At 48.0% G+C, this 23,546-nt stretch overlaps 2 protein-coding genes across 7 annotated transcripts in view; both read right to left on the bottom strand.

Moving 5' to 3' along the window:
- Positions 1-1,188: 1,188 nt before the first annotated feature.
- Positions 1,189-3,472, bottom strand: CRYBB3 (crystallin beta B3). Its single transcript, XM_015878206.2, has 5 exons — positions 2,751-3,472; positions 1,976-2,094; positions 1,762-1,894; positions 1,546-1,688; positions 1,189-1,455 (listed from the first exon to the last, which is right to left on the bottom strand). Exons 1-5 carry the CDS (start codon positions 2,826-2,828, stop codon positions 1,290-1,292), a joined length of 639 nt encoding a protein of 212 aa, XP_015733692.1. The 5' UTR covers positions 2,829-3,472; the 3' UTR covers positions 1,189-1,289.
- Positions 3,473-3,633: 161 nt separating this feature from the next.
- The window catches only part of KIAA1671 (KIAA1671 ortholog), a 44,886-nt gene continuing 24,973 nt past the window's right edge, over positions 3,634-23,546 (bottom strand). For 2 of the 6 annotated variants that reach the window (XM_015878195.2, XM_015878196.2), the window contains exons 7-13: positions 11,897-12,015; positions 8,861-9,116; positions 7,976-8,150; positions 6,982-7,109; positions 6,732-6,865; positions 6,557-6,640; positions 3,634-5,957 (exon numbers count right to left, since the gene is read on the bottom strand). In XM_015878195.2, coding sequence (XP_015733681.1) covers positions 6,562-6,640; positions 6,732-6,865; positions 6,982-7,109; positions 7,976-8,150; positions 8,861-9,116; positions 11,897-12,015 — 891 coding nt within the window. In that variant the 3' untranslated portion in view covers positions 3,634-5,957; positions 6,557-6,561. Of the gene's footprint in view, positions 5,958-6,556; positions 6,641-6,731; positions 6,866-6,981; positions 7,110-7,975; positions 8,151-8,860; positions 9,117-11,896; positions 12,016-15,213; positions 15,313-18,208; positions 18,736-18,824; positions 19,227-23,546 lie in introns of those variants that run through there. The other 4 variants (XM_015878200.2, XM_015878197.2, XM_015878199.2 and 1 more) reach the window with 4 other exon arrangements.

Genomic DNA, 23,546 nt, shown 5'->3' with positions numbered 1-23,546 from the left:
TGTCCATCAACACTCGCCCTGATGCAGCACATGGAGTCAGTGCCACAATCTGAGCACAATGTGGGGCTCAGGAAGCCCCACCATGGGGCCACATAGAGCTGTGAGTGCAGGAAGCTGCTTCACATGAGGGATGGCTTTTGGCAGCTCTGGTACATGATCTATTGATGAAACATCCAGAGCAGGATCCTTCTCCATCCCCAGTGCTGGGGGCAGAGTCATACAGTGTGATGAGTGGCCCCATGCTCAGCTGCCACCAGCATCCCACACAAGGGAACCCCCAGCCCAGGGTGACGGCATGTGCCCCAGCACCAAGAAGAGAACCGTAAAAGTGGGTAGAGAAAGGTCTTTATCTGGTCCAACTCAAACCCACCCCCACTGTGCCCACTAATATGTCCCCATGTGTCCCATACAACCACACATGTGGGGTGTTCAGGCAGCTGTGACCCATCTGCCATCCCTGCTGCCAGTCCCAGACACCATTACCGCTTCCATGCCCCATGCAGCTGCTCATGGTACCCACACAAGTGTCAGGATGTGTCCTCCTCTAATTTTAGGACTCACAACAGGGTCCAGAAGTTGGCCTCAAGGCTCAGCCCTCCTGCCTGTCCCATCCAGGGCAGCCCAACCCAGCACTGCAGGAGCAGCAGGGCAGGGCACAAGAGATGCTCCGTGCACCTGGTTGGCACCGGGGCCATGTTCACAGCCAAGGTCATGCCAGCACTGAGCTCACAGTGGGACACGCAGCACAAAATGCATTTGCAACCAAAGTGGCTGTTGGGAAGAACTGGGGAGATCAGCCTGGGGAGCAACAGCTCTGTAGGTGGCTGAGTGCTGCAGTGTGCAGTGCAGGAACAGCCCCAGGGATGAGGGATGCACAGGAGGCTGAGGGGCTGTGTAGGGCTCTGGGGGGTTTATACATGGGGCACAGCCCAGCTATGGGTCAGCCCCGCTCTGGGTGCTGCACTGTGTGTGAGCTGCCCACGTCCCCTTTGGTCCCACTGTGCTCAGGGGCAGCGCTCCCACGGCCCAGGCAGATGCTTTGAGAAGGGAACAAACCCTTGGCAAACGCCCCGAGCTTCAGCCCCGGAGCTGTTGGTTTTGGATGGCCTCAGCCTTTATGTAACTCCACACCCGCTCCGTGTGCCCCTCCTGTGCCCCATTCCCACCCCAACCACGCAGCGCCGCAGCCTCAGCTCAGAGCTTTATTGAGGTTTTTTGCACAAAGAACACCAAACCGATGGCAGCGGCGGGCAGCATCACCACCACCCATGGCAGGGCCAACGCGGCGCTCAGCTGTTCTCGAAGCAGCCACGCTGGTGCCACTGCTGGTCCCTCACTCGACGCACCGACTGCATCAGGGGCTGGTTGGCGTCCCATTCGTTCCAGTGCCGGTACTCGCCCTTCTCAAAGACGTGCTGGCGGCCCCGGTACCCAGGGTACTCATAGCCCACCCACCTGTGCATGGAAGCAGAGCTCAGTGGAGATGTGGGGTTATAATGCTGTCCCCAGGACAGGAGAGCTGCCCCATCCCACTGCCACCCTTACGTTCCATTCAGAGCCCGGACGCTGGCCACGCGGTCCTGGAAGCCATGAGCCCACAGGCTGGGCACGTCGTCATCCACAATCTCCATCTTGCGCCCAGTGTAGCCAGCGTTCTCAAAGAGGTGGATCTTGTGGTCGGGGCTGTCCTAAGAGGGACGTGGGTTAGGGATAACCCCAAACCCCCTCCAGCCTTTTGTACCCCCCAGTGCCACTACTCACGATCTGGAGGGGGCGGAGGGACATGAGGCTGTCGCTGTTGTGGCTGTTGGACCAGGAGTCCCAGCGTGGGTAGTCACCCTTCTCCAGCACAAACTGCTCCCCAGCAAAGGCCTGTCGCTCAAAGCCCAGCCACCTGCAGGGCAGCACCGTCACCACTCCCCATAGGGTGATGTGACCCAGGGTAGGTGAACCCCAGTCCCACCCCCCAACTTACGGGCCAGACTCCACCTGGATGGAGCCCACCTTCTCCAGAGCTTTCTCCACTACGTTGGGGAGCTCCTCGCTCAACTCGCACCTGCGGCCCTGGAAGTTCTCCAACTCATAGATGGTGATCTGGGGGCATAGAAACAGCATCAGCTGCTGCATGCAGGCATGCATCCTGTGCCAGCACAGGGCTGAGCTGAGTCTCGGAGCCCACTAGACCCACACGGGTGTCAGCATCACATCCCCATGCCAGGGACAGCGCTCCTCTGATGGTAGATCCATGGCCCACTGCTGGCTCCCACCAGCCCCACCATATCCCAGGCACGCTCCATCCCTGGGAATGAGCTCATATTTGGGTATTTTCATCAGCCGGTGTGGGACCTCACTGCCTCACCCAGACTGGTGTGCAGCACAGAGCAGCACTGGGGCAGATCCCTACACCCTGAGTAGGTCCCAGCTGCAAACCCCCCCAGTCTGGGGCATAGGGTGGCAAGGATGGAGGTGACATCCACAGCCCTCAGCCTAAACCCACAAACAGCATTTTGCCACCATTGGAGCAGAGAGCTGCAGCAGTGCTCCATCTCCTGGAGCTGCACACACTGCAGCCCAAGAGGAAAAATCACAGGGAGGTGACACAGGGACTCAGCTGCTGCTGCAGGTGGCCACGCATTGCTGGTGCTCTGATGGCACCCAGGGGTGACACTGACACCACGTAGCACTTGGGGTTGGTAACACCACATTAACAATCATGTGCACAAGCAGCGTGTCACCACCATCCCACGTACCTTGTAATTGCCACCACGCTCACCAGTGCCCTCCCCAGTCACCATCTGCTCGGGGGGACTCTGCTGCTCAGTCATCATGCCTGGAAAACCCAAATCACGGCTGTTAATGCAGCATTGGCTTCAGGTGAAACACCTGACCGTCCCCACTGCTATAGGGTTAATAGGAGCGGGATCCAAGCAAGCCCCACACGTGCCATTATGGTTAATGAGGGTTAATCACAGCCCACAGCAGCGCTCCCCACCCCAGCCCAGCTGCACCGCACACCTCTCCTGTTGCGTCCCGCAGCGATGCCCGGCTGCAGCTCTGCTATTTATGGGCTGTGTCTGCCCAGGGCAGCACTTTGTTCGGATGCTGATGCAGCAGCTGCGTCCGCCCAATTCCATCCATGAGATTTCATCTCAATAGGGCGGGCGCGCGGCGCTGCATGGGAGCAGCATTGGGATTTTCTCCCGGCCGCCCCTTAAAAATGTGCCATAGATTAACATGGAAATCGGCGTCAGCGCGTTCAACAGAGCTTCTTGCCAGGAGCTCTGGAAAGCTCTGCCATCAGCAGCAAAGGGCAGGGCTCAGGCAGAGAGCACAAGCAAACACCGTGCAAAGCATTGCAGCTGTTTGGGGATGTGCACTGGGTCACCCCCAATGGGAGCGGGATGGGGTATGGGATGCTGCCCTGGGATCACATCAGAGCTCAACTAATTATGCTCCTCCAATTGACAAAGGAGCTGATGATGCTTTAAGGGCACATTCCCACCTCACCTGACCAGCAGACACAGCACATGGGAAAAGAAGTATAAAAGAAAATCCAACAAGCGTTATTTGGAATGAAAATAGAAGTGTATATAAAGCATATTACAGTCTGTCCTAACAGTCATGACGTAGTAATGCATTTATAGATCTTTTATTACAGCGAGAACCTGCAGAGAAGAAAGTGGGTATATCCAATTCTTACACAATATAAAGAAATAGAGCAGAAAAGACACTTTCCCATTCAACGACATTCTAAAGATGCTTTTTAATTAGACATGTAAGCATTAAACATTTCTCAGTAGTAGGTTGAACTACTAAATACAGTAAGTTTCAGTGCATTGTCCAAGCAGACGTGGAAATGCATACACGTTTGTTCCCCAAACACAGAGCCAACACCGCGGGCAAAGAATCTCTGCCTTCATCCATTAGACCATGGAACAGCCAGCCCTCCAATGAGTGGCAACTGCATCAGCCTGCTGAGTCCTAGAATGAAGCCTGCCTAAGTATTCTGGTAAGCAGGGGGAGTTTACCTGATTTCTAGACCCTTTTTTAAAGTGGGACAGAGCTGGTGAACGCTGCCTGAAAAATTCCAATGGATGTGTGCAAAGCTGACCTCAGATTTGCCTTTTCCACCACTGTCTTAATGAGAAGGGAAGGAAACACGTGCAATTTGTTTAGAATTGGCTACGGGCAGCTCTTCTGGTTGACTCCATTTGAGCAGACGTCCAATGGCTCAGGACTGGAAGGTCAGGTGAAGAGTTGGGAGTTGGAAGAGGCTTAAAAATGGGACTGGTGCAAGAGCTCTTGTGTGCAATGGGGCACAGCAGCAAAGAAGGGTTTTAATTAGAGAGCTGTACTGATGAAGTACGAGGAGCTGCTACTGAAAGCAGATCTGGGCAAGACACGTGCAGATGGGACCTGCATCCTGACGTGCTGCTGTCGTTTCTGTTGAGCGGGGAGGGCTCCTCCAGGAGGAGCACTGGCACATGGGTTTGGCAGACAGCAGCGTTGGTAGATGCACCACTGTGGAATCAGAACCTTCTGAGAAGCCAGATCATAAAGGAGAAAAGGAGAAAGAGTTCAGTGCTGGTGCTGCATCTGCAGGAGCGAAGGACGCCCGCCAGCGGGGCCGGCACAACGGACAGCTCCTTTTGGGGTCACCTTCCTACGGGTTTGCTGTAAAGAGCACTTAATGGGGGAAAGAATCAAGTGTGCCCTAAATGGACATCTTGCCTGATATGCCAGAATCTGTATTCAAAAGACGAATGCATTGGAAATATCAGCGATATCCATAACACTCACATTATGCCTGAGGCTTTCTGTAGGGCTACTGGAACCTCAGCCTTAGCAAAAGGAGACAAAGTAAAATCATCTGAGAGACCGGAGATCACGTTGAGGCTATTCCACACAATCAGCATAAAAATAAAAGCTTAAAACTGGTATTTACAGATCAATGAATAAAAACATGAAGTGGGACTATCCAAACTGCTATTAAAGTGACATTCAACCCTGATATGAGTAGAGCATCCTCCCTCTTCTCTTCCTTTTTTTTTTTTTTTTGTTATAAAAAAACAGTATTTACATTCTTTCATATATATATATTTATATATTTATATGTATATATGTGTGTGTGTGTCTTTTTAAAGAGAACTGGTTGACGTTATTGCTTGATCCTTTTTTTTTTTTCTTTTAGGAAAGACATTCCAATGGAGCAATTATCCCACATGCTGACAAAACACTGAATGCACCACTTCAAGAATGACCGAAAATTAACAATTTGTTCATTAACAACAAAAAATAAACCCAAACCAACAACTGATATTTGTCTGCTGGGCCAGCAGAGCACACGGAACTAAAAGCCAATCAAAAACACCTCGTTATAAAACAAAATCATCAAGTTTCCTTTTGCAACATGGCAGTAAACATCATTTGTTCTTTCACTCTCACACCCCACAGACGTCATTCTCAATAGAAGCTGACCACATATTTCTATTTTCAACCAAAAACAAACAAACAAACAAAAAGATAAACTTGATTAAAATTCTTATGTTCATAAACAAACACAAAGCCCAGCCTTCCACCCAACAACATCTACCACAAGTCGTACATTTCAGGTGCTGAACATACAGGTAGGAATGAAGTCTTTGTTCAACAGTGAGGGGACTCCTCCAGTGCACAGCACTCCTACATCAAACATCACAATCTTTTGAGACTTTCTGAAAGTTAGAGCTATGAACCACAGGTTCTTCTTCTAAAGTGACCGTCCTCCCATATCCGAAAAGATACAGCTTTGTATTTGACTATGAATATTAAGCAGCTTTCTCCACAAAACAGGAAGGCACCATGCACATAGCAGTTGAGGCAGGAAGCAAACAGCAGCAACATGACGTGAGTTTTAAGTTCAGATGAGTTAAGGCTTCTGTTAAACTTCTTTATCTCCTTCTAGCTAGAATCACTATCTGAAAAGGAAAAGAAAACCAAACAAACTGTTGAAGTAAATGAATGATGTGGTCAAGAAACATCATAGAATATAGCTTGCAAAAGACCACTAAGATCATCCAGTGCAGCCACAAGAGCAGTGAAACACTCCTTAGAGTCTGCAGTAGTAAAGACCCTCAAACATCTGCTCACTGGTGCAGGGTCATCTTGGTCTTGTCCCATTCAACACACTAAAAGTTCAAGAGCTGCCCAAAATGCTGCTGAAAACCAGCATACTCACATTGTGTACAAGCCTCACTTTATAGAATCATTACCATGGAATCATAAAGGTTGGAAATGACCTCTAAGGTCATCTAGCCCAGTGGCTGCGTTGCTGTTGCTCAATGGAAGCACTATGGAATGGCAGCACGAATGGGCTGAGTGGTGTCAAAAGCAAAACTGACCACAGAGAATGAGCATCAATGAATCACAAAAGCTGCTCTGCCTCAGGAATACAGTCTGCTTTAATGCTTACACTTACATAGCAGCTATGCTGACATGTTAAGGAAATATTTTCCATGCTTCCCTATCCTTCCATGTTTTCATTTAGCAAAGCTCTGCTTTCAGCATCAGAATGTACCTTTATCAAACCTGATTCTCATAATGGCTCTGTCTCTTCTTTGATTTCAGCTCCTTAAGCCACTGAGGGGATTTTTCTTCTGACCTACGATATAAAAATATACTCTTTAATAATGAAAATTCATCAGTGAAATAAACCAAAAAATGAATTACAGTTTCCCTCAGGAGCCTCTCACCTTTCCTCCTTCTCTACACTGGAGGGCAGTATTCTGCTACCAGGAGTTCCAAGCTGTGGTTTAGGGGATTTAAACGGCTGAGCAGAACTTGGCTCACCAGGACTCTCAGACTCGTGCCTTTTCCGCAGCTGGGCCTAAAAAGTGGAAATAAAGAACAGGAGTCCTTTTTAAGGCAGCATTAAGACTGTTTGTGCAATGCAAAACGCATCACACATTTACAAAAACAAATAATATTCTGCTTTTTACTTACCTTGAGAACAGAGTGGTCCATTCCTGGAAATATGGGAAGCCTCTGAGCTTGCACAGAAGACAATCTCCCAGAACGCTGTGTCTTTTCTTCCTCATCAGAATCCTCTTGTTGCATAGGTTTCTTCTCTTCTAATCAATCGTTTTAAAGAAAAAAAAGATATATATTCAGCAAGCTTTTCACCTCTAACTTGTTCTAGAACTCTGCTTCTGTTCAAAAACTTATTAAGAATAATGGTAATACACCACTGTAATGAGTTCAGTGCTCCAATGGAGATCAAAGCAATAAACATCCTCAATGCTCAGCAATAGAAAGATTTCTTGCTGGCAGACAGAAGGGACAAAAAGGTACTCCTAAGTTAATGAATACTGCACTGTAGAGACCTGAATGTTGCCCTTCAGTATCTAAAGGGGCTGTAAGAAGGGGACAGACTCTTTTGCAGGGTCTGTTGTGACAGGACAAGGGGAAAAGGTTTCAAACTAAAAGAGGGGAGATTTGAATAGGATATAAGGAAGAAGTTGTTCACACTGAGGGCAGTGAGGCGCTGCACAGGGTGCCCAGAGAGTTGGAGGTGCCCCATCCCTGCAGACACCCACAGTCAGGGGATGGTGCTGTGAGCACTGATGGAGCTGTGGGTGTCCATGAGCACTGCAGGCAGTGGGAACAGATGGCTTTGGGGGTCCCTTCCGACTCAAACGGTTCCACAGCCCTTTAACTCATTTTCTCCATAAACAAACTTGTCTTATGCCAGCTGCCAGAACTAATGGAGATGGAAGCTCTCTTTCACTTCAGTCTTCGGTATCTCAAGGCAGCAGAGCCCCCTCCAGGCTCCAAGGAACAGGAGGGAAGGCTCAATACAGAGGAAGGCCCAGAGATGGCAGAAAGAGACTGTTGCTAGACTTCAATGCAACTCCAGGTGCGTTCCAACATTCAGAAACTCCCACCCTTGCAACCAAGTTAATTACATTACTCATTACTTCAGATAGCTGAGAGATACCTGTGGAATCTTTAAACATCCATGTACTACCCGATTCTTCCGTCAATGAAAATCTGTTGTCATACTCCAGTCCTCTGCTTCTTCTCACTGAGTGGGAAAGAGGAGCCCGATGGCGTCTCTTCTTGCTGAGCTGTACGCGGTTTTTCAGTGCACTGGAGTCCAGAATAGTGGTTTGCTATAAAAAGAAACAAACCCCTTTGTTTCAACCAACCTGAAAATAAAAGTCACCCCCTGCGTAATGGCTCCTCACCCTACTTGAACCAAACCATGCAGTTTAACTGAATGATTTATATTCGCCTGATTATTATTCTTGTTACATAAAGCTACATTAAAGAGAATTAATGATGAGGATATGCTGCATTGTGGCTAACTGGGTGCAACACTGGGTCTTTGATCTCTCTTGGCTTTGGACATCTGATCTGCATGAATTAGTCTCACTAAATTAATTAATAAACAGGATTTGGGTTCCTGAAGCTACTAACAGCTGTTGGCCAAGGGGGAGCCTGGGATCTAAAAAGGACAACTACACTAAGTCCTGGTGTAGCTAAGGGCTGTAATTTAATTGTGATGACAGACTGCCATCCATAGAAATTCCATGTCAGCTCACCAGCAGCAAGTAGACCACAAGTGAAGCAGCATGACATTGAGAAAGAGCATTACTTCCCAGGTCCATAACAAAGCTGTTAACAAACATCTTTAGCTATAGCCTTCACCCTTAACCTTTTCCAAATGGGAAGTTAGCTGGAAAAAATCATTATGATAAAGAAAAAGCAGAAGAAAACTGAGGGCAAAGTCTGCAGAAGGGAACGCTTTGTGGTGGATGGTGCTGGTAACATTAGAGCTAACAGTGAAGGAGAACTTGTCTTTTTCCTCATGATAACTTACATCAATGAAGGAGAAGTCAGTGGTCTTTCCATCAGGATAGGCATCTCCTGGAGGAGGTAACTCGGTTCCATCAGTAGAGTCTATATCAGTGCTGGAACGGTCCAGACTTGTGCTCCTTTGGTCTTTAGAGAAGTCACAGCGGTCAGCCAGGGAGGTGGGCTCTGTTTGAGAGGACAGGGACGATGGCTGGCTGTTTGGTGGCTGCTTTCTTGTAGAAATGACATCGTTTTCTGATGAAGGAGATTCAGGTACAAAGCTGTGGATGAAGAAAATGAAACCTGTGAGCCTTCAGGGTGAACAAACACACACAAGGATATTCTGGATCACACATTAACAGCAGTGAGGTAACCTAAAGCACCGGAATCTAAACACTCTTTTGGAACAATAGACCGCAGTGTGTGAGATGCACCAAGGCCATGGAAATCCTGGAAGGGAAGAACTCAGGAGCCCATTGCTGAACAACCACCACCAACAACCACTGGGACGTGAGATAATTTCCAGCCTGGCACAGGAAATGCTGCACAGAGCGTTCCAGTTTGTGGGTGGTGAACTCCGCTTCCCTCCTCCAGCAATGGGCCCTGGGATAATTAAGGAATGGTACTAATGAGCTCCAGGGGAAGGCTTGGTCTCACATTCTTTGCCTCAAATGGTATTTGCTGTCTGCAGCATTAGTGGATCTAAATATCCATTTAAATACAGAAAAACATAGAGAAAAATAGATGGCAATCTGGAGACTTAGCACCTCTAATGGAAATGTATGAGGGCTGTGTTAGTTAAAGGATCCTCCCTGATCTCACACCTCCACAAAGCCTCTCCCCCTTCAGCAGCCCAGCAACTCACTGCAGCACTCACCCTGAAAACCTATGGGAGAATGCAAGGAGAAACACAGCTCCTCTCACTGAACCAGCACTGCTGGGTCGTTTCTAATTCATCACCTCACCAATGTTCTCTTTGCACAACCCCATCACACTGCAGCACAGCAAGGAGAAACAGCACCATCAGTTCTGCACAGTGGGCTCCTCCAGCTGAAATTAGCTGCAAATTAGGGGAAAAATTCCCCTCGGAACAATGGTCAAATACTGTAACGTAAAATAAGCTCTCAGCTCTCATTATGGTGAGGTATTACGTATCTACTGCTTGATTAAGATTTCACATTTTATGAATATGTTATATGATATGTTGCTTTGAGTACATTCCCAACACTTGCAAATACTCGCTCTATGAAAATCTATCTTTCGCATGCAATCTGAAAAGCCACTTCCCATAAAAGTTAATTGCTTTTCCTTATGAAGCCTGTTTCAATCTAAAACCAAGGATTTTTTACGACATCAGCTTTGAAATGCTCACTCAATTGCTTGAGAAAATAGCATTATCTCATAGATACACTAATCAGGAACCCAATTCCTGCCTCCAAACCCAACCACGTCCCTCTGTTCCAAGAAGCTTTTTGCAGCAAGCCCAGAGCAGCCCCAATGCCTGCTCCATAGTGACTCAGCCCTGGGTGACAATGATCCTTCCTCCCCCTCCAAGCAGCTCATTGAGCAGCAGGACCATGTATATCCTGTTGCCATGTAGTCATGGTTTATTTTGAAATTCCCTTCCTCTCTCAGAGCAAATGAGTTCACAGGCAGATGCATCAATGAAATGCTCCTAAAGGGGATAAAATAATCCCCTTCGTGGCTCTAGTATTGGAAAATGCCAGAAGGTAGAAGCTTCAAGCAGAGCTGTAGGCATCGATACACTGTAAAGTAATTAAAAACTAAACAGTTGCTACAGAGGAAACAAAATACCAGGATGTGAGGATTGGGAGTTCAATACTTTAATAAACCAGACATTTTATCTGCTGCTTTTGTAATCCTTCAAGTGTGAAATTGCTGCCTCTTCAGGAGCTGAGAGAAGCACCTTGGTTAAGAAACTGATTTCCAAAAACGCCTACAAGGTACTAAAATCACAGTTCGTTTTACAGAAGAGCTGGATGTTGGCATGTCACTCTGTCAGCTGAAAGCTCCCCTTGACTTCGTAAGCGATAATATTTATACATATATATGTATTTATAACTCAGAGTTCTCAAGTGTAGAACACACCAAATGGAACTGATATTAATATCTGCTGTAAGAGTTCAACGATACAGCATTTAAAATAAAAAAACAGGGAAAGAGCCATTTCCATATTACCTTGGAGCAGAGAAGACATTGGCTCGAGTAGAGCAGATCATAGAATCACAGAATGGTTGGGTTGGAAGGGTCCTTAAAGATCACAGAGCCATAGAATCACAGCATGGTTGGGTTGGAAGGGTCCTTAAAGATCACAGTCATGGAATCACAGCATGGTTGGGTCGGAAGGGGCCTCTGAGCTCCCCCAGCCCCTGCCATGGGCTGATTGCACCCACTAAATCCCCATACTGCTGCATAGCCTGCCTAACTATGGTCAGACCACATCCTTACCTACCTGATGGGGAAAAAGTGGGCAGTCAGAGCAGAGCCTCTGTCCATTCCCAGCTCTACCCATTAAACCTATGTATCACACAAGTAGATAATCCCTTCCTAAACGTGCAAATATACATTTCTAATTGATATTACAGAAACAAATGCAATGCCAAACTCCACTACCTAACTTAGTTAAAGCCACTTTATGCATTTAATCGAGAAAATATACTTTTCCCATATCTTCTATCATTTTAGCACTACAAAATACCATTCTGCTTGTGTTTCATGCGCCAGCAGACTTGTTAGATCTATTCCAGTCAAAGCTGTTTTTGTCACTGCCTATAGAAGTGGTGATGCTGCTTTCTCCCTGGGGGATGGAACTTCAATTCCATCCATCCATTGGGCGGATACTTGAGAAATATTCCTTCACTTACAGACTAAAGAAACCTTACACCCACTGCAACAGGAGCATGCAACTTCAGGAATCCATACATGTGCATGAGGACACACATGCTTGAGTGTCTGCAGCAAAAAGCACAAGGATGGGTGCTACTTATGAAGTAGCTCAAGCAGGATGTGTGCACAGGACAGAGGGGATGGTGCTGCTCACCTGTCTCCGCTGCGTCGCTGCTCGCTCCAGGTGCCATACTGGCTGTCGGGCTCCTGCACCAGTGTGTCTGTGTCCTTGGCTTCGGGGGGCTGTCTTGTGAAGCATTGCTTCAGCTGGTCCTGCAACAGAGCAAATGAAACCCACCATCATTCCTTTATCCCTAGGCTAAATGGCTTCGGTTTTATTTCTCACTGTGGTTTTGAATCGAAGGATTCAACTTAAACGCGGACAAAGACTATGAGCTCCAAACCACAGCTCTCTACAACACGAACACCAGTTTCCTGCCCAAACAACCCATTCTAAAGGCAGAAACCAACTAGTTTGTTGTTTTAGCAACTCTTATCTCACCCATGCAACAACAGGAGTTCTGCACAGAGCCCCCCAAGCACACAGGGGAAATGTCAGCTCTGCTGATGTTTCAAGCTCACTAGCTTTAAAAAGAGCTCTCAATTTTGAACACTTCCTTTGGAAGACCTTCAAAATAAAACCCATCAATAAATAAATAAGCAGAGGGCCAGATACTAGAAAGCCCTTGGCAAATGGATGGGTGTTACTGGAAAGTTTAAATACAGCACACAAAGTAGGGCAGATTGCAGCGCTGGTGGGTTGTTTTTCCTTTGCTGTGCTCTACACTGACCTTTCACACCTCAAGGAATTATTTGATGAAGGCAGGAGGTCCATGAAATAAAAAGGGAATCAGTGCATCCAAGGACCGTTCCCTTCTGAGGGACAGAAGTGGGCCAGCTGCTGCTGCTGGCACCCTCAGTTTGCAGCAGCCCAATGCTCCTTTGCACCAGGACATAGTACTCCTCTACCTTTTCCTTTGCAATTGTGCAAAGATAAGCACAAAAGTTAGTGTTACCCAAACCTTTACACCCACTGCCTTGCACAGACACAAACACAGCTCCCAGTGCCATCCCAGCTGTGTGCTTGTGCCTTTACGTCTGTGAATATGAAGGATGCTGCTCTGGGACTGATGATTCAGGATAGTTAAGCAACACAGAAAGCAGCTACTCAAGAAGTTCTACAATACTTGCAGTTCTGAGAGCAAGTGCTTATATCTTCTTTTTTTTCCCCCTTATTCCCCCATGTGTACCATCAGCAATTGCCATTTTCTAGTCCTATCGCACTCCTTGCTGCTGACAAAGTGGTCTATTTTAACACCAAGTGAAATAAAGCAATAAAAGGCTCCGCTATTTGTTCCAATATTACAAAGCACCATTGGCAGACGAGTACAGTTCTCAGCCTGCAATACTCAAGGTGCCCATTTGGGGAGTTACACAAAATATATTCCTTGTTCCCCATCTTTCAGACATCCCTGGACCTCACTGCTCATTGGGTGTAATTCTTGACCTCCATTTCTCCATATGCCCACAGATGGAAAGGTTTCCATCCATCCCCATACAATCCTGCAGCAAGGCGCTTCCCCAGGCAGTCTGATGAATGGCAGAAGAAATTGCCTTGTTGCCCTTAGAAACCACTTGGCGTTTCCTCTCCCTTGGCATGAACTCATGGTTGGGTTCCCACAAACTCCCCTTGCAGGCCCTGTGCTGGGGCAGAACCAACACTCCTCCAACAGACATGAGCCCTCAGGGAACACATTGCCCATTGTTTATAAAAAACACTGTGTTATCATGAAAATAGTGGTTGTAAGGAGAAAACATGCACAACCCAGATAACAGCCCCATCCCAGCAGCAGCAGGAAAGACATTCAGACACAAACGTGTTGCTCAGAGCTCTCTGAGAGCTCGACATGTACAGTGGTTCACGGCTGAAATGCTTTTAGACAGGAGTGATTCCAAATTAGACTATACAGATACATTTGCTTCTTCTGGCATTACCATTTCCCTTGGAACAGCTTAGTGCTCCTGACACGAATGGAGAGAGCACTGGAAGCTTTAAAACATGACAGCAAAGAGAACCTAACAGAGCAGTTCTGCATGTACAAGTGATGTTCTTTGGGCCCAGCCATTGCACAGCTCGCCGTGCCCTATGCCATTCACTCACACAAACCACAGCAGAACAAACAGCCCAGCAGAACAAACCTGTGCTGCTTTGTTTTTCATGTGAGATAATGATTAACGTGATGAAGTTGTGCAAGTGGCCCATTCTTTCTCTGTATATCCCTCAGAACAGACCAAGCTCAAAAGGAAGAAGCGTGCACAACCAGAGCTGGACACTGGAAGTTCCTCAAGAAACAGAGCATCATCCATCAAAACAGATACTTTAAATAGGAAAGGCAATAAAAAAGGGCTCTGCTCTCTTATTCATACAGAACATGAACCCAAGTGAAGGATTTCCTTGCTTACCGTCACAGAAAGCACACACACAAGGTGTTCTCGATCAAACACCACTCTCCATCCAGCACTCAAATGCAGTAACAGCCCATGATTTGGTCAGTGTGTTCATTCCAACAGCAGCAGCCACAATAAACACAATGTAATTCTCACATGGAATAGAACAGCAGAGTTGGACACCGACACACGTTTCGCTCTGCTTCATCTAAAAGCAGACGTTACGATTCAAGCTCTTTCAGGACTCCCTTGGAATTAAGCCGCTCTGGCAAAAATCCAGGATTGATTATTCCTGCAATTTCCAGTTCCTGGAAATGATGTGCATACAATATTGCTCCTGCCAGTGCAAAAAATCTACCATAACTGAGAACGAATGCAGATATTTATGTGACAAACTCCTTCGCGCTGCTGTGAAATAAAGACTTGGCACACGAGGAGCAGCAGTTGACAGAGATCTCACGAGGTAGAATCTGCACAGACAGCTTCAAAAATAATCTTTGTTTGCTAAAGAGACTGAGACGTCAGGCAGCCAAAATGACACCCTGCAGCTTGATGTGCAAACAGGAGAAGCTAAAATCTACTGGAAGAATGAATCTCGAATAGTTAAACTGCATAAAGAAATGGAGTTTGGACCATCCATTCTATTAGCATAGAACTCACAGGAAAGTTTTTGCCAGCCTCTTGAAAGGCTTTTTTTTTGTGTGTGTATATATATATATATATATATATATACACATACATACACACACACTCACTGATAAGATACTATACATTAAAAGCAAACAAAATAAAAGCACCAGGTGGGCCTTAGAAACTATGCAACATTGGATGGGATTGGGTGCGATGGGATGGAGCCCTGTGCAGAGTGAGCTGCTGGTGGTTGGCATCCAACCCAAAGCAGGAGACTGGAACTGGGTGATCTCTAAGCTCCCCTTTCAACTTGAGCCATTCTACAAGACGGATATTATCACTTCCTAAGCACCGGAGCAGCAGTGTAGGCAGAGGGATGCTATGGGTACTTACTAGCCGGTGGATGAACGCTGCCCACAGGGAGAAGGTCATGACTGAGACTAGGTTTGGTGCTATGGGGCAATGGGTCCCACAGGGCAGCACTTGCTGCCACCCGCCCCACCCAGCCCTGTGGACATAGATAGCAGTTCCAGGAACTGCAGCTTTCTCTCTGAGAAGTTTAAAGAGCTCCAACTCCACCCGCATGCATGGATACACAGGGCTGCCCTCCTCAGCCCCACACACTGCTGAGCAACGCAAAGTTCTCAAAGAACCACTGAAGTATTGACAAAAGTAATGGCATGAATCCATCTCAAAGCCTTTGCATCCCTGCACAGGGCAGTTCCAGCTTTCCATAGCCCCATCCAGAGCTTTGCAAGGAACCCTGTGACCACGTGCAATGATTTCTAGCCACACCTTTTGCACAGCTCCAATCCATCCACTCCCTCCACTGAGGATTCCAAAGGTGGTTTGGAGTTTGCCATGCTCTGTACCCTGAAAATAAAGCTCCTATGACCCAATGGTGAGCTCATGGTAAACCAAATACCCACCACGTGGTCTCTGCATGAGGCTCCAGCACTGCAAGGGATGAGCCAGAACACACCGATTTGATGCTGCTATGGTAGGAAGTGAATCTATTTGCTTTGTTTTTTGACAAGCTGCATGCTTGAAATCAACACCTCCCACTTGGAATGCTGTATCTCACAGCTCCGCTGTGCAGTTCAGGCTTTTCCAAGCAAGACACAACTTTAAACCTCAAACAAACAATCCTGGGAAAGAGGGCTCCCCAGTTTGAAGTCTAGGATTTAAGATGCACGCAGAGCCAGTGGGATTTCCTGCCAACAAATGAATATCTGGAAACAAAAACTCCATACAACCTAGAGGCCGCTTGCATCACCTCCTTGCAACAAGCCTGAGGAACATCAGAGAGTTGAGTCGAAGTGATTATTGCTGTCAAAACAAGTCGGGAACAATGGAGACACTCAGCTCAGCGCCCACCGCTGTGGTTGCATGGCCCACATTTGCACTGCCAGCCACATTCATGGCCCGTTAAACCAAAGAGAAGTTATTAAGAATGAAAAAGCATGAGCTGCCTCTGTGCTGGCCCTCGTATCTTCGTTAATTAAACAGAACAGCTCCCCTCCTCCTCCCCCCAGCCCCAAGCTACACAAACACTCCTTTCTGAAAGCCCACTCGCTACAACTTCCTTCTCGCTGCCACAATAGCTGTCTGTAAATTGAAGGATAAATGGACAGGACACAAAGTATTTTCGAGAGTGATTTGTTGGGTTTCCAGGGAATACTGGGGCCAAATATGTCTGTAGCCAAACAGTAGAGCTCAGAACAAGAACACCAGCGTGCGTTTGGTTCTTTTGCTGAAGGATGCTCAGGGCACAGGACCTGGGGGAAAACCAAAGCGTTCAGTGCAGATGAATGCTCTCCAGGATCCAAACCAGAGAAAGAAAAGAAACAAGTTGCCATACTTTCATAGCAGCATAAGGGCATAGCTGAGGAACCAAGGGTATTAACCACAGGTTCTATGTGACGACACATCAAAGATGCAATCCCCAGGCTTCTGAAGAGAAGCTTCAACTTTTATGACCTCCAGTAAGGAAATAACCAATTACACCAAATCCTTTCCAATGCTGAAACTCCTCTGCAGTGCCCAAGAGCCTCCTGTGCAGCCCAGAAGGCTGGCGGTGATTTATCCACAAGCCCTTTCCCAGATAAAAAGCCTGCAGGAGCAACATAAGGTATGACATAACACTAAATAAGGAGCCTACTTGCCAGCTTCCCCTCATCTAAAAGCTTAGAATCACAGAATGGTTTGAGTGGGAAGGGACCTCAAAGGCCACCTAGCTCCAATCTCACTGCAGCAGCACATCGGAGAGCACGACAGCACCAATTCCCCACTTACACAAGGGCTGAGTGACCTTAAGTTGGAGCACAGGAGCTGCTCACAAGCTGAGCTAAACGCACGCACAAAGCTAAGCATGCGCCAAAGGAAAGGCAGCTCCACTGCTGCCTTCAGCAAGTTTGCTGGAAAGGTGACCCCACGCCCCAGGGCTCCCTGTTCTGCAGAGCAAGAAGCACAGTTGCCCTTTGCAGGTTCCCCGTTCCCATTCTGCAGTCCCAGCCATTTCACTTGTTTAAACAAGTTTTGTGTTCGGGTGGTTCTAATAAATCCAACCGGTATCAATTTCAATACAAATGTCACCATGCTAACAGCGTAACAATGGTTACCAAATATTTTCCTCCTTGTTCTTTTGTGCTCACCTGACAATATCCCAGTGCAGCCAAAAAGGAGATTAGCAGAGAGCTGGGCCAAAAAAGCAGCAGAGCTGATAAAAGCAATGCTGGAAACGACCCATCGCCTGATGCCACACCTGCCCCAGGAATGTGGCCTTGCCTTGGATCACCTGTGAACAACCCTCCCTGAGCCCATGCCACAGAATGGCTGAGGTTGGAGTGGAGCTCAGGATCCCCCACCCCTTCTGTGTGCTGGCTGCCCCCAGCTCAGGCTGCCCAGGGCCCATCCATGGCCTCGGGCACCTCCAGGGATGGGGCACCCACAGCTCTGGGCAGCACTGCCAGGGCCTCACTGCCCTCACATTGGGGCTGCTCATATCTTGTACAGCTTACAGGGAGTAAACAAAACCGGAGCCCTCCCCACTAACCCGGGTCTCACAGCTTCTATCCCATGACAAAATAGCAATGGTGCTAAGGCAAAAGAACTGGGGATAACCATTGATCACCACTGAGCTGGCACTCAGCTCCTTCCAAGTGCAACTTCAGGCACTGCAAACACAGAGCAGCACGTAGATTCACACCGACCTGTGACAAACACCTTACACCAACACACTCCCCCCACTGCCAAACCCCTGGCAAAGATTTCCACAGCTGGGAGCAGACATCTTTACCTGTCACCGCCCTGGGTTCACTCCTAACCCAAAAAACAACACACAAAGCGGGTCAACCACCCCCAGAGCCTCCCCTAGCGCACGGCTTACAAGGTCGGGCTGCTCCGCACTGCTCTGCCTCTTCCTTAGCGAGGAGAAGCGCTGCTGGCTGCGCACCGAGAAGCGCCGGAAGGATTCCCGGCTGCGGGAGGCGAAGTGCCTGAAGGAGGAGGTCCGCTTCAGGGGGGCCCTGGGGCCGGCAGATCGTTCGTGGGCCACCGCAGCCGTCACCAGGTTGAGAGCTTCCTGCAGGGATCGGCGCACCGTGCCCATCCACTGGGTCATGTGAGTTTGGGCCACGCTCAGCTTGTCTCCCAGGTAATCCATTTTCGTGTTGTTTCTTTTCTTTTTTCGCCCACCCCCCCCCCTCAGGTGGATATTCAGGGTTGTAATCCTCCGTGGCAGCACAGATTGGATTCCACAAGAAGGATTCCGCTCGTACAATATTTCCTGTGCACGTAAATAGCACTAGGCTAGCACTGCCGGCGTGCTTCTGTATTTAAATGGAGACGTGAGGCTGGAGATGGACATTTGTCAAGTAGGAATTAAAAAAAAACCACAAAAAACAAGGTTTTCCTACTTACAATCACGTCTGCTCAAAGTAACGCTTCATTCAGCCATGTTAGAAAGAGAAATGAAGGTCTCAGTCCTGGAAATCCAGTCTTACTTTCTCATTCCGGAGCTGGATAAGCATCTCCCCCTTCAGAAGCCAACTTTGCACACACAGCAGCCACTATCAGAATGGCAGCATCCTCCCGGCAGGTCAGCAGTTCAGCACACCGCGATGTATCCCTTCCCTTTGATCCATGTGGCTGCTCCCCATCCAGGGGTACGGTGTCAGCAGCTCCCATCGCCCGCTGCCCATGGTGCCATGGTCACAGCCAGCCCTGCTTGCAGACGTGAGGCCGTGTGTGCAGGAGAGCTGCGGGGCAGCGTGCTGAGCAGCGTGCTGAGCAGCGCGGAGCTCTGAGCGCTCCAGAGCACCGCTGGCTGCTGCCAGCTCTTGGCTGCCCGCCCGGCTCCTGCGAGCTGCTCCCGAGCGGGGCGGCCTGCCTGGAACAATGCGCGGGGTGACACAGCCGCAGCAACGGGAAGGAGCTGGGCTGGGCCCTGTGCAGGCAGCGTTGTCATGGTGATGTAGAACAGCATCTTTCTGCCTGCAGCCAGGCGGGCATGGAGGGGCTGAGGGCCAGGCCAAACTCCTGCAAGGGGGCGGGTGAGGCTGGGGATGCTCAGCCCCTTCTTTATACCATTCACCAAGCAACACTGCGATCCACATCAGCACACGTCAACCATTAACCCAGAGTCAGCCATGCCCCACGTGCCACCTGGATATGGTGACAGCATGACCTGCAGCACGCTGGCCATGGAGAATGGTCATGCTCAGCCCAGAGGTGCTGGGGGGCAATACTCTGTGTGCTTTTCTCACCCTGCAGGCCAGAGCTGCTTGCTGTGCTCAGGGCTTCTTTTTGTTTCTCTGCATTGCATCATTCTCCCCTCTCCCCTAACCCTGATTTAACAGAATGAATGGATTTAATAGAATGAATAATTTCTAAGCAATATGGCACAAAATGGTGCCAGTTTAGGGTTTCACTGTATCAGGAGCGCTGCCTGGAACCATGCCTATGAGCTTGGAGGAAATGGAGTTTCTTCCCTTTAAAGAGCTGAACTCCATCAGCCTGGAACTCGTCATGGAACACACTACACCCTGTTTTCTTACCCCGGAATGCCTTACATTTGTTTTGAACATTCTCAAATTAGCAGTCAAATAGAAACCCTCCATGCCGCAAGGAAATCCAACCAACAGAAAAACCCGTTCCTTCCTTACACAGCCTTTCCTCTAAAGAGCTACCGAGCTGGTTTTGCACAGAAATGGAAGGAGATCTCCCCGATCAGGTGACCCTGCAACAAGGCTTTTCTTACATTTTTAAAGTAACAGGAAAAAATACACTCAACACATTATTCTCACTCAGTTAAGCAATGGAAATCATGCATCCCACAGCACCAGCTCCTGAGCTCTGCACCCAAGCTGGCCGAAGCCAATAGATGGAGCTGAGCCGAACTCCCTCAGGACAACCCAGAACAGACCCAGCAAAGACTGGAAAACTTATCCCACTTTCCTATTTCATTTTGCCCCATCAAAAGCTTCATAGGCTGACCTCTGCACTGTGTTTTATGAGTTCCCATGCTAACGATGGGGTCTGCCAAGGTCACTTTCCCTGGAGGTTCTTTAAGGATATGGTGGATGTAGAACTTTGGGATATGGTTGGTAAGTGATGCTGGCAGTAGGTAGATGGTTGGACTGGGTGATTTTAGAGGTCTTTTCCATCCTTCATGATTCTGTGATACTCCTTAGGTTCATCAGACACTACCAAATAACAGCAGTTGAATAATTTCCTTATTTTTGCCCTCCAAACTCTCTCTTTTGCCAACCAACTCAATTCACATGGATACCTGCACTGCTCTCCTTGCTGCAACAGCCACCAGCACTCTCTGGTCAAGAAGAAAAAAAAATAAGGATTGATTGAAAGGTGTATTTTAGCATGAGAACTTTGGACAGTGTGTATTAGCAGTGAAAACTCTTGTGAAAGCTGAAACAACAGCTACTTTGCTAATATTTACACTGAATACAATCACAGAATGGCTTGAATTGGAAGGGACCCCCAAAGGCCGTCTGGTCCCACTGCCTACAATGCACAGGGACACCCACGGCTTCATCAGGTGCTCAAAGCTTGATGCTTTGTTTCCTCTCTTCTACTTGTTTCAGTCTGAAACAGAGCAATTATGTTCATGTGCAGTTTTAATTTATGCTTGTTCAGAATGATTGTTAATGACAATGGCATCAGAACCTGCCACTAAAGCCACTCACCTCATACACATACAAGAAGAAACCATATTGAAGTAGGTACTTAAACAGCAATCTGTGCAGGGAAGAATTCTATGAATCGCAGTCAGACAAAATAAAAGAGGGACAGATGCATTAGGTCAATAATAATATGCTTAACACACCTTCTCTCTGTACAACTACTAGGTTTAAATATGATTTTCAGTAACAACTGCAATGGCAACAGCACCAAATGTTTCTGAGGACATCAATCCTTTTGTCCCCCACAAAGCAAAGCGTAGCTAAACATCCTGACCATGCACTGCTGTTGGACCTTGAATTGTTTCAGCGTGAAACAAAGCTATCAATGCTAAAGCCCAGGGAACACGCTAAAAATACACGATGATGTTTGAAGGCTCATGTCCACAATCATTCAGCACTTCCCTTCTATCTCAGCTGAGGAGGAAAGGCTGAAAAACAAAGGAGAAACAGGAAACTCCTACAGCACAGCTCTTCTGAAAAGCACTGAAAACATTTTCTTTACATTTACCCACGTCAAAAGGATCAAGCAAAGCTAAACGTGGATGAATAAAGGTTGTTGGGTTCCTTTTCCCTCCCCCCATTTATACCAATAAAAAACAACCTACTGTTACGAAAGGCTTTTGTTGGCCCATCTCTGGAGGTGCCCAAGGCTGTGGATGGGGCCATTGGGCAGCCTGAGCTGGTGGGGAGCACCCAGCCCTCAGTAGGGGTTGGGGCTGGGTGATCTTTGAGCTTCCCTCCATACTCAGCCATTTTATGATTGCTAATAAGTATAACCAAACCTCCAACAGGGACTGAGCATTGCACACCACTTAGATCCTACCATAGAAGTTAGCCACTTCTATGTGCAAATGAGAACCGGCAATACAAAACCAAAAGACACCCAAAGCATCTCCCTTTTATTGCCTGGCAGAAGCTTTCGTTGCTGTCTGGCTGGAGAAATTCGGCATAATTTTTTTGTCTCATGGAAGATGTGAACCTACTAGAGCTACTCAATGTATAAATCTGACTCTAGGATTCAGGAAACACTTAAAGGGGAAGAACACTTATGCTTGGGGTTGCAGGGCTTTGTCCAACTGGATTAGGTTCCCTGCCCAGGTGGGGTCACTACAAACACAACGGAGATGAAGGGCACTGTTTCCCCACTAGGCCCAGGGCTCTGAAATTCCTTTTGCTTCTCAGCCACATCGGCTGCACTCCTGCATTGCAAATCAAATCCCATTAGACATCCACTCGCATATGACATCTGCAACCTCCATCTCAGCAACCAGAACTTGCCAGGTATGCAGTGAGCAAATAACCCACACCACCTCCATCACGCAGCATATGCTAAGCAGCCCCAGCCATGAATCACCAAACCAAACACTACGTTCGTCCAACCTGGGTTCATGTTTAAGATTAACCTGGAGTTAATTTTTAAGAGAACCCTCGCTCTGCAGCACGCAGTCCTTGTTCAACTCAAGGAAAAGTCCCCCACAATGAGCTACTTTCACCGTGCTCGAGCTGCACTCTCCAAAATGCCATTTCCTTTCAGTACAGTAAACACGCACTGCCATATTAACAAGTTGCAATTGCTGAAAGAACAGAAACAATAGTGGGAACTTGGCCGTCGCCCAGCGGTAGCAGCGTGGACAACAACATGGGAAAGCAGGAATTGAGTCAAACCAACTTTACAGCACCACGTTGGCAGTGAGCTTACCCCCTAAAGGCTGTTCATGCAGCTGGGGCACAGCCCCATATCAGTAGCCCATCCTACTGCTCCCAGCCCAGCACGGCTCAGTCTTCCCAGACATGAACCTAGAGCGCATTACTTCCTCCAAGCATTTCATGGTCAATTGAACTTAATCCCTTTGCTATCATAGCAGACGGCTGAGGATGCTGTGTGCTTCCCCAGTGTGAGATGGGATGCAGCTGCAGTGACACACAGCGGCAGCGAGCTCCAGCGCACCAGGGAGGCAGCAAGCTGCTCTGCAAGGGCACAGCAGCTGAGACTGTGTCAAAACAATCTCTGGATCTTGATTTCTAGCTTCAATAACCCAAATCGCTTGCAATTTTGTAATTACGATTCAATGACTAGCAATAATCCCAGCAGGGTTTTAGCATCTCTACAACTGAGCTGAAAAATTGTCCTGAGTTAGAAATAGAGGAACAAGGTATGCTGAGCAGGAAGAAACTCAGCGCTCTTCTAACCCACATTTTGACCACATGGCTAGGATATTTTTGAATTTAATCATCCTGCAGGTTAATCTAACATCATCTTCATCTACTGGAGAGTGTCTGAATCAGTACGCAAAGGGGAGCTGTAGGAAAGAACAGGACAGACTCTTGAGTAGAGTCTGCTGTGACAAGACGAGGGGGAATGGTTTCATACTCAGAGAGGAGACTTAGGTTGGATATAAGGAGGAAGTTGTTCACACTGAGGGCAGTGAGGCACTGCACAGGGTACCCAGAGAGGTGGAGGTGCCCCATCCCTGCAGACACCCACGGTCAGGGGACAGGGCTGTGAGCACTGATGGAGCTGTG

Source organism: Coturnix japonica, chromosome 15 (genome assembly GCF_001577835.2).
Source record: "Coturnix japonica isolate 7356 chromosome 15, Coturnix japonica 2.1, whole genome shotgun sequence".
In the NCBI taxonomy this organism is placed as follows: domain Eukaryota; kingdom Metazoa; phylum Chordata; class Aves; order Galliformes; family Phasianidae; genus Coturnix; species Coturnix japonica.
The sequence above is the reverse complement of the archived record's forward strand: the minus strand, read 5'-3'. Positions and strand labels throughout refer to the sequence as shown.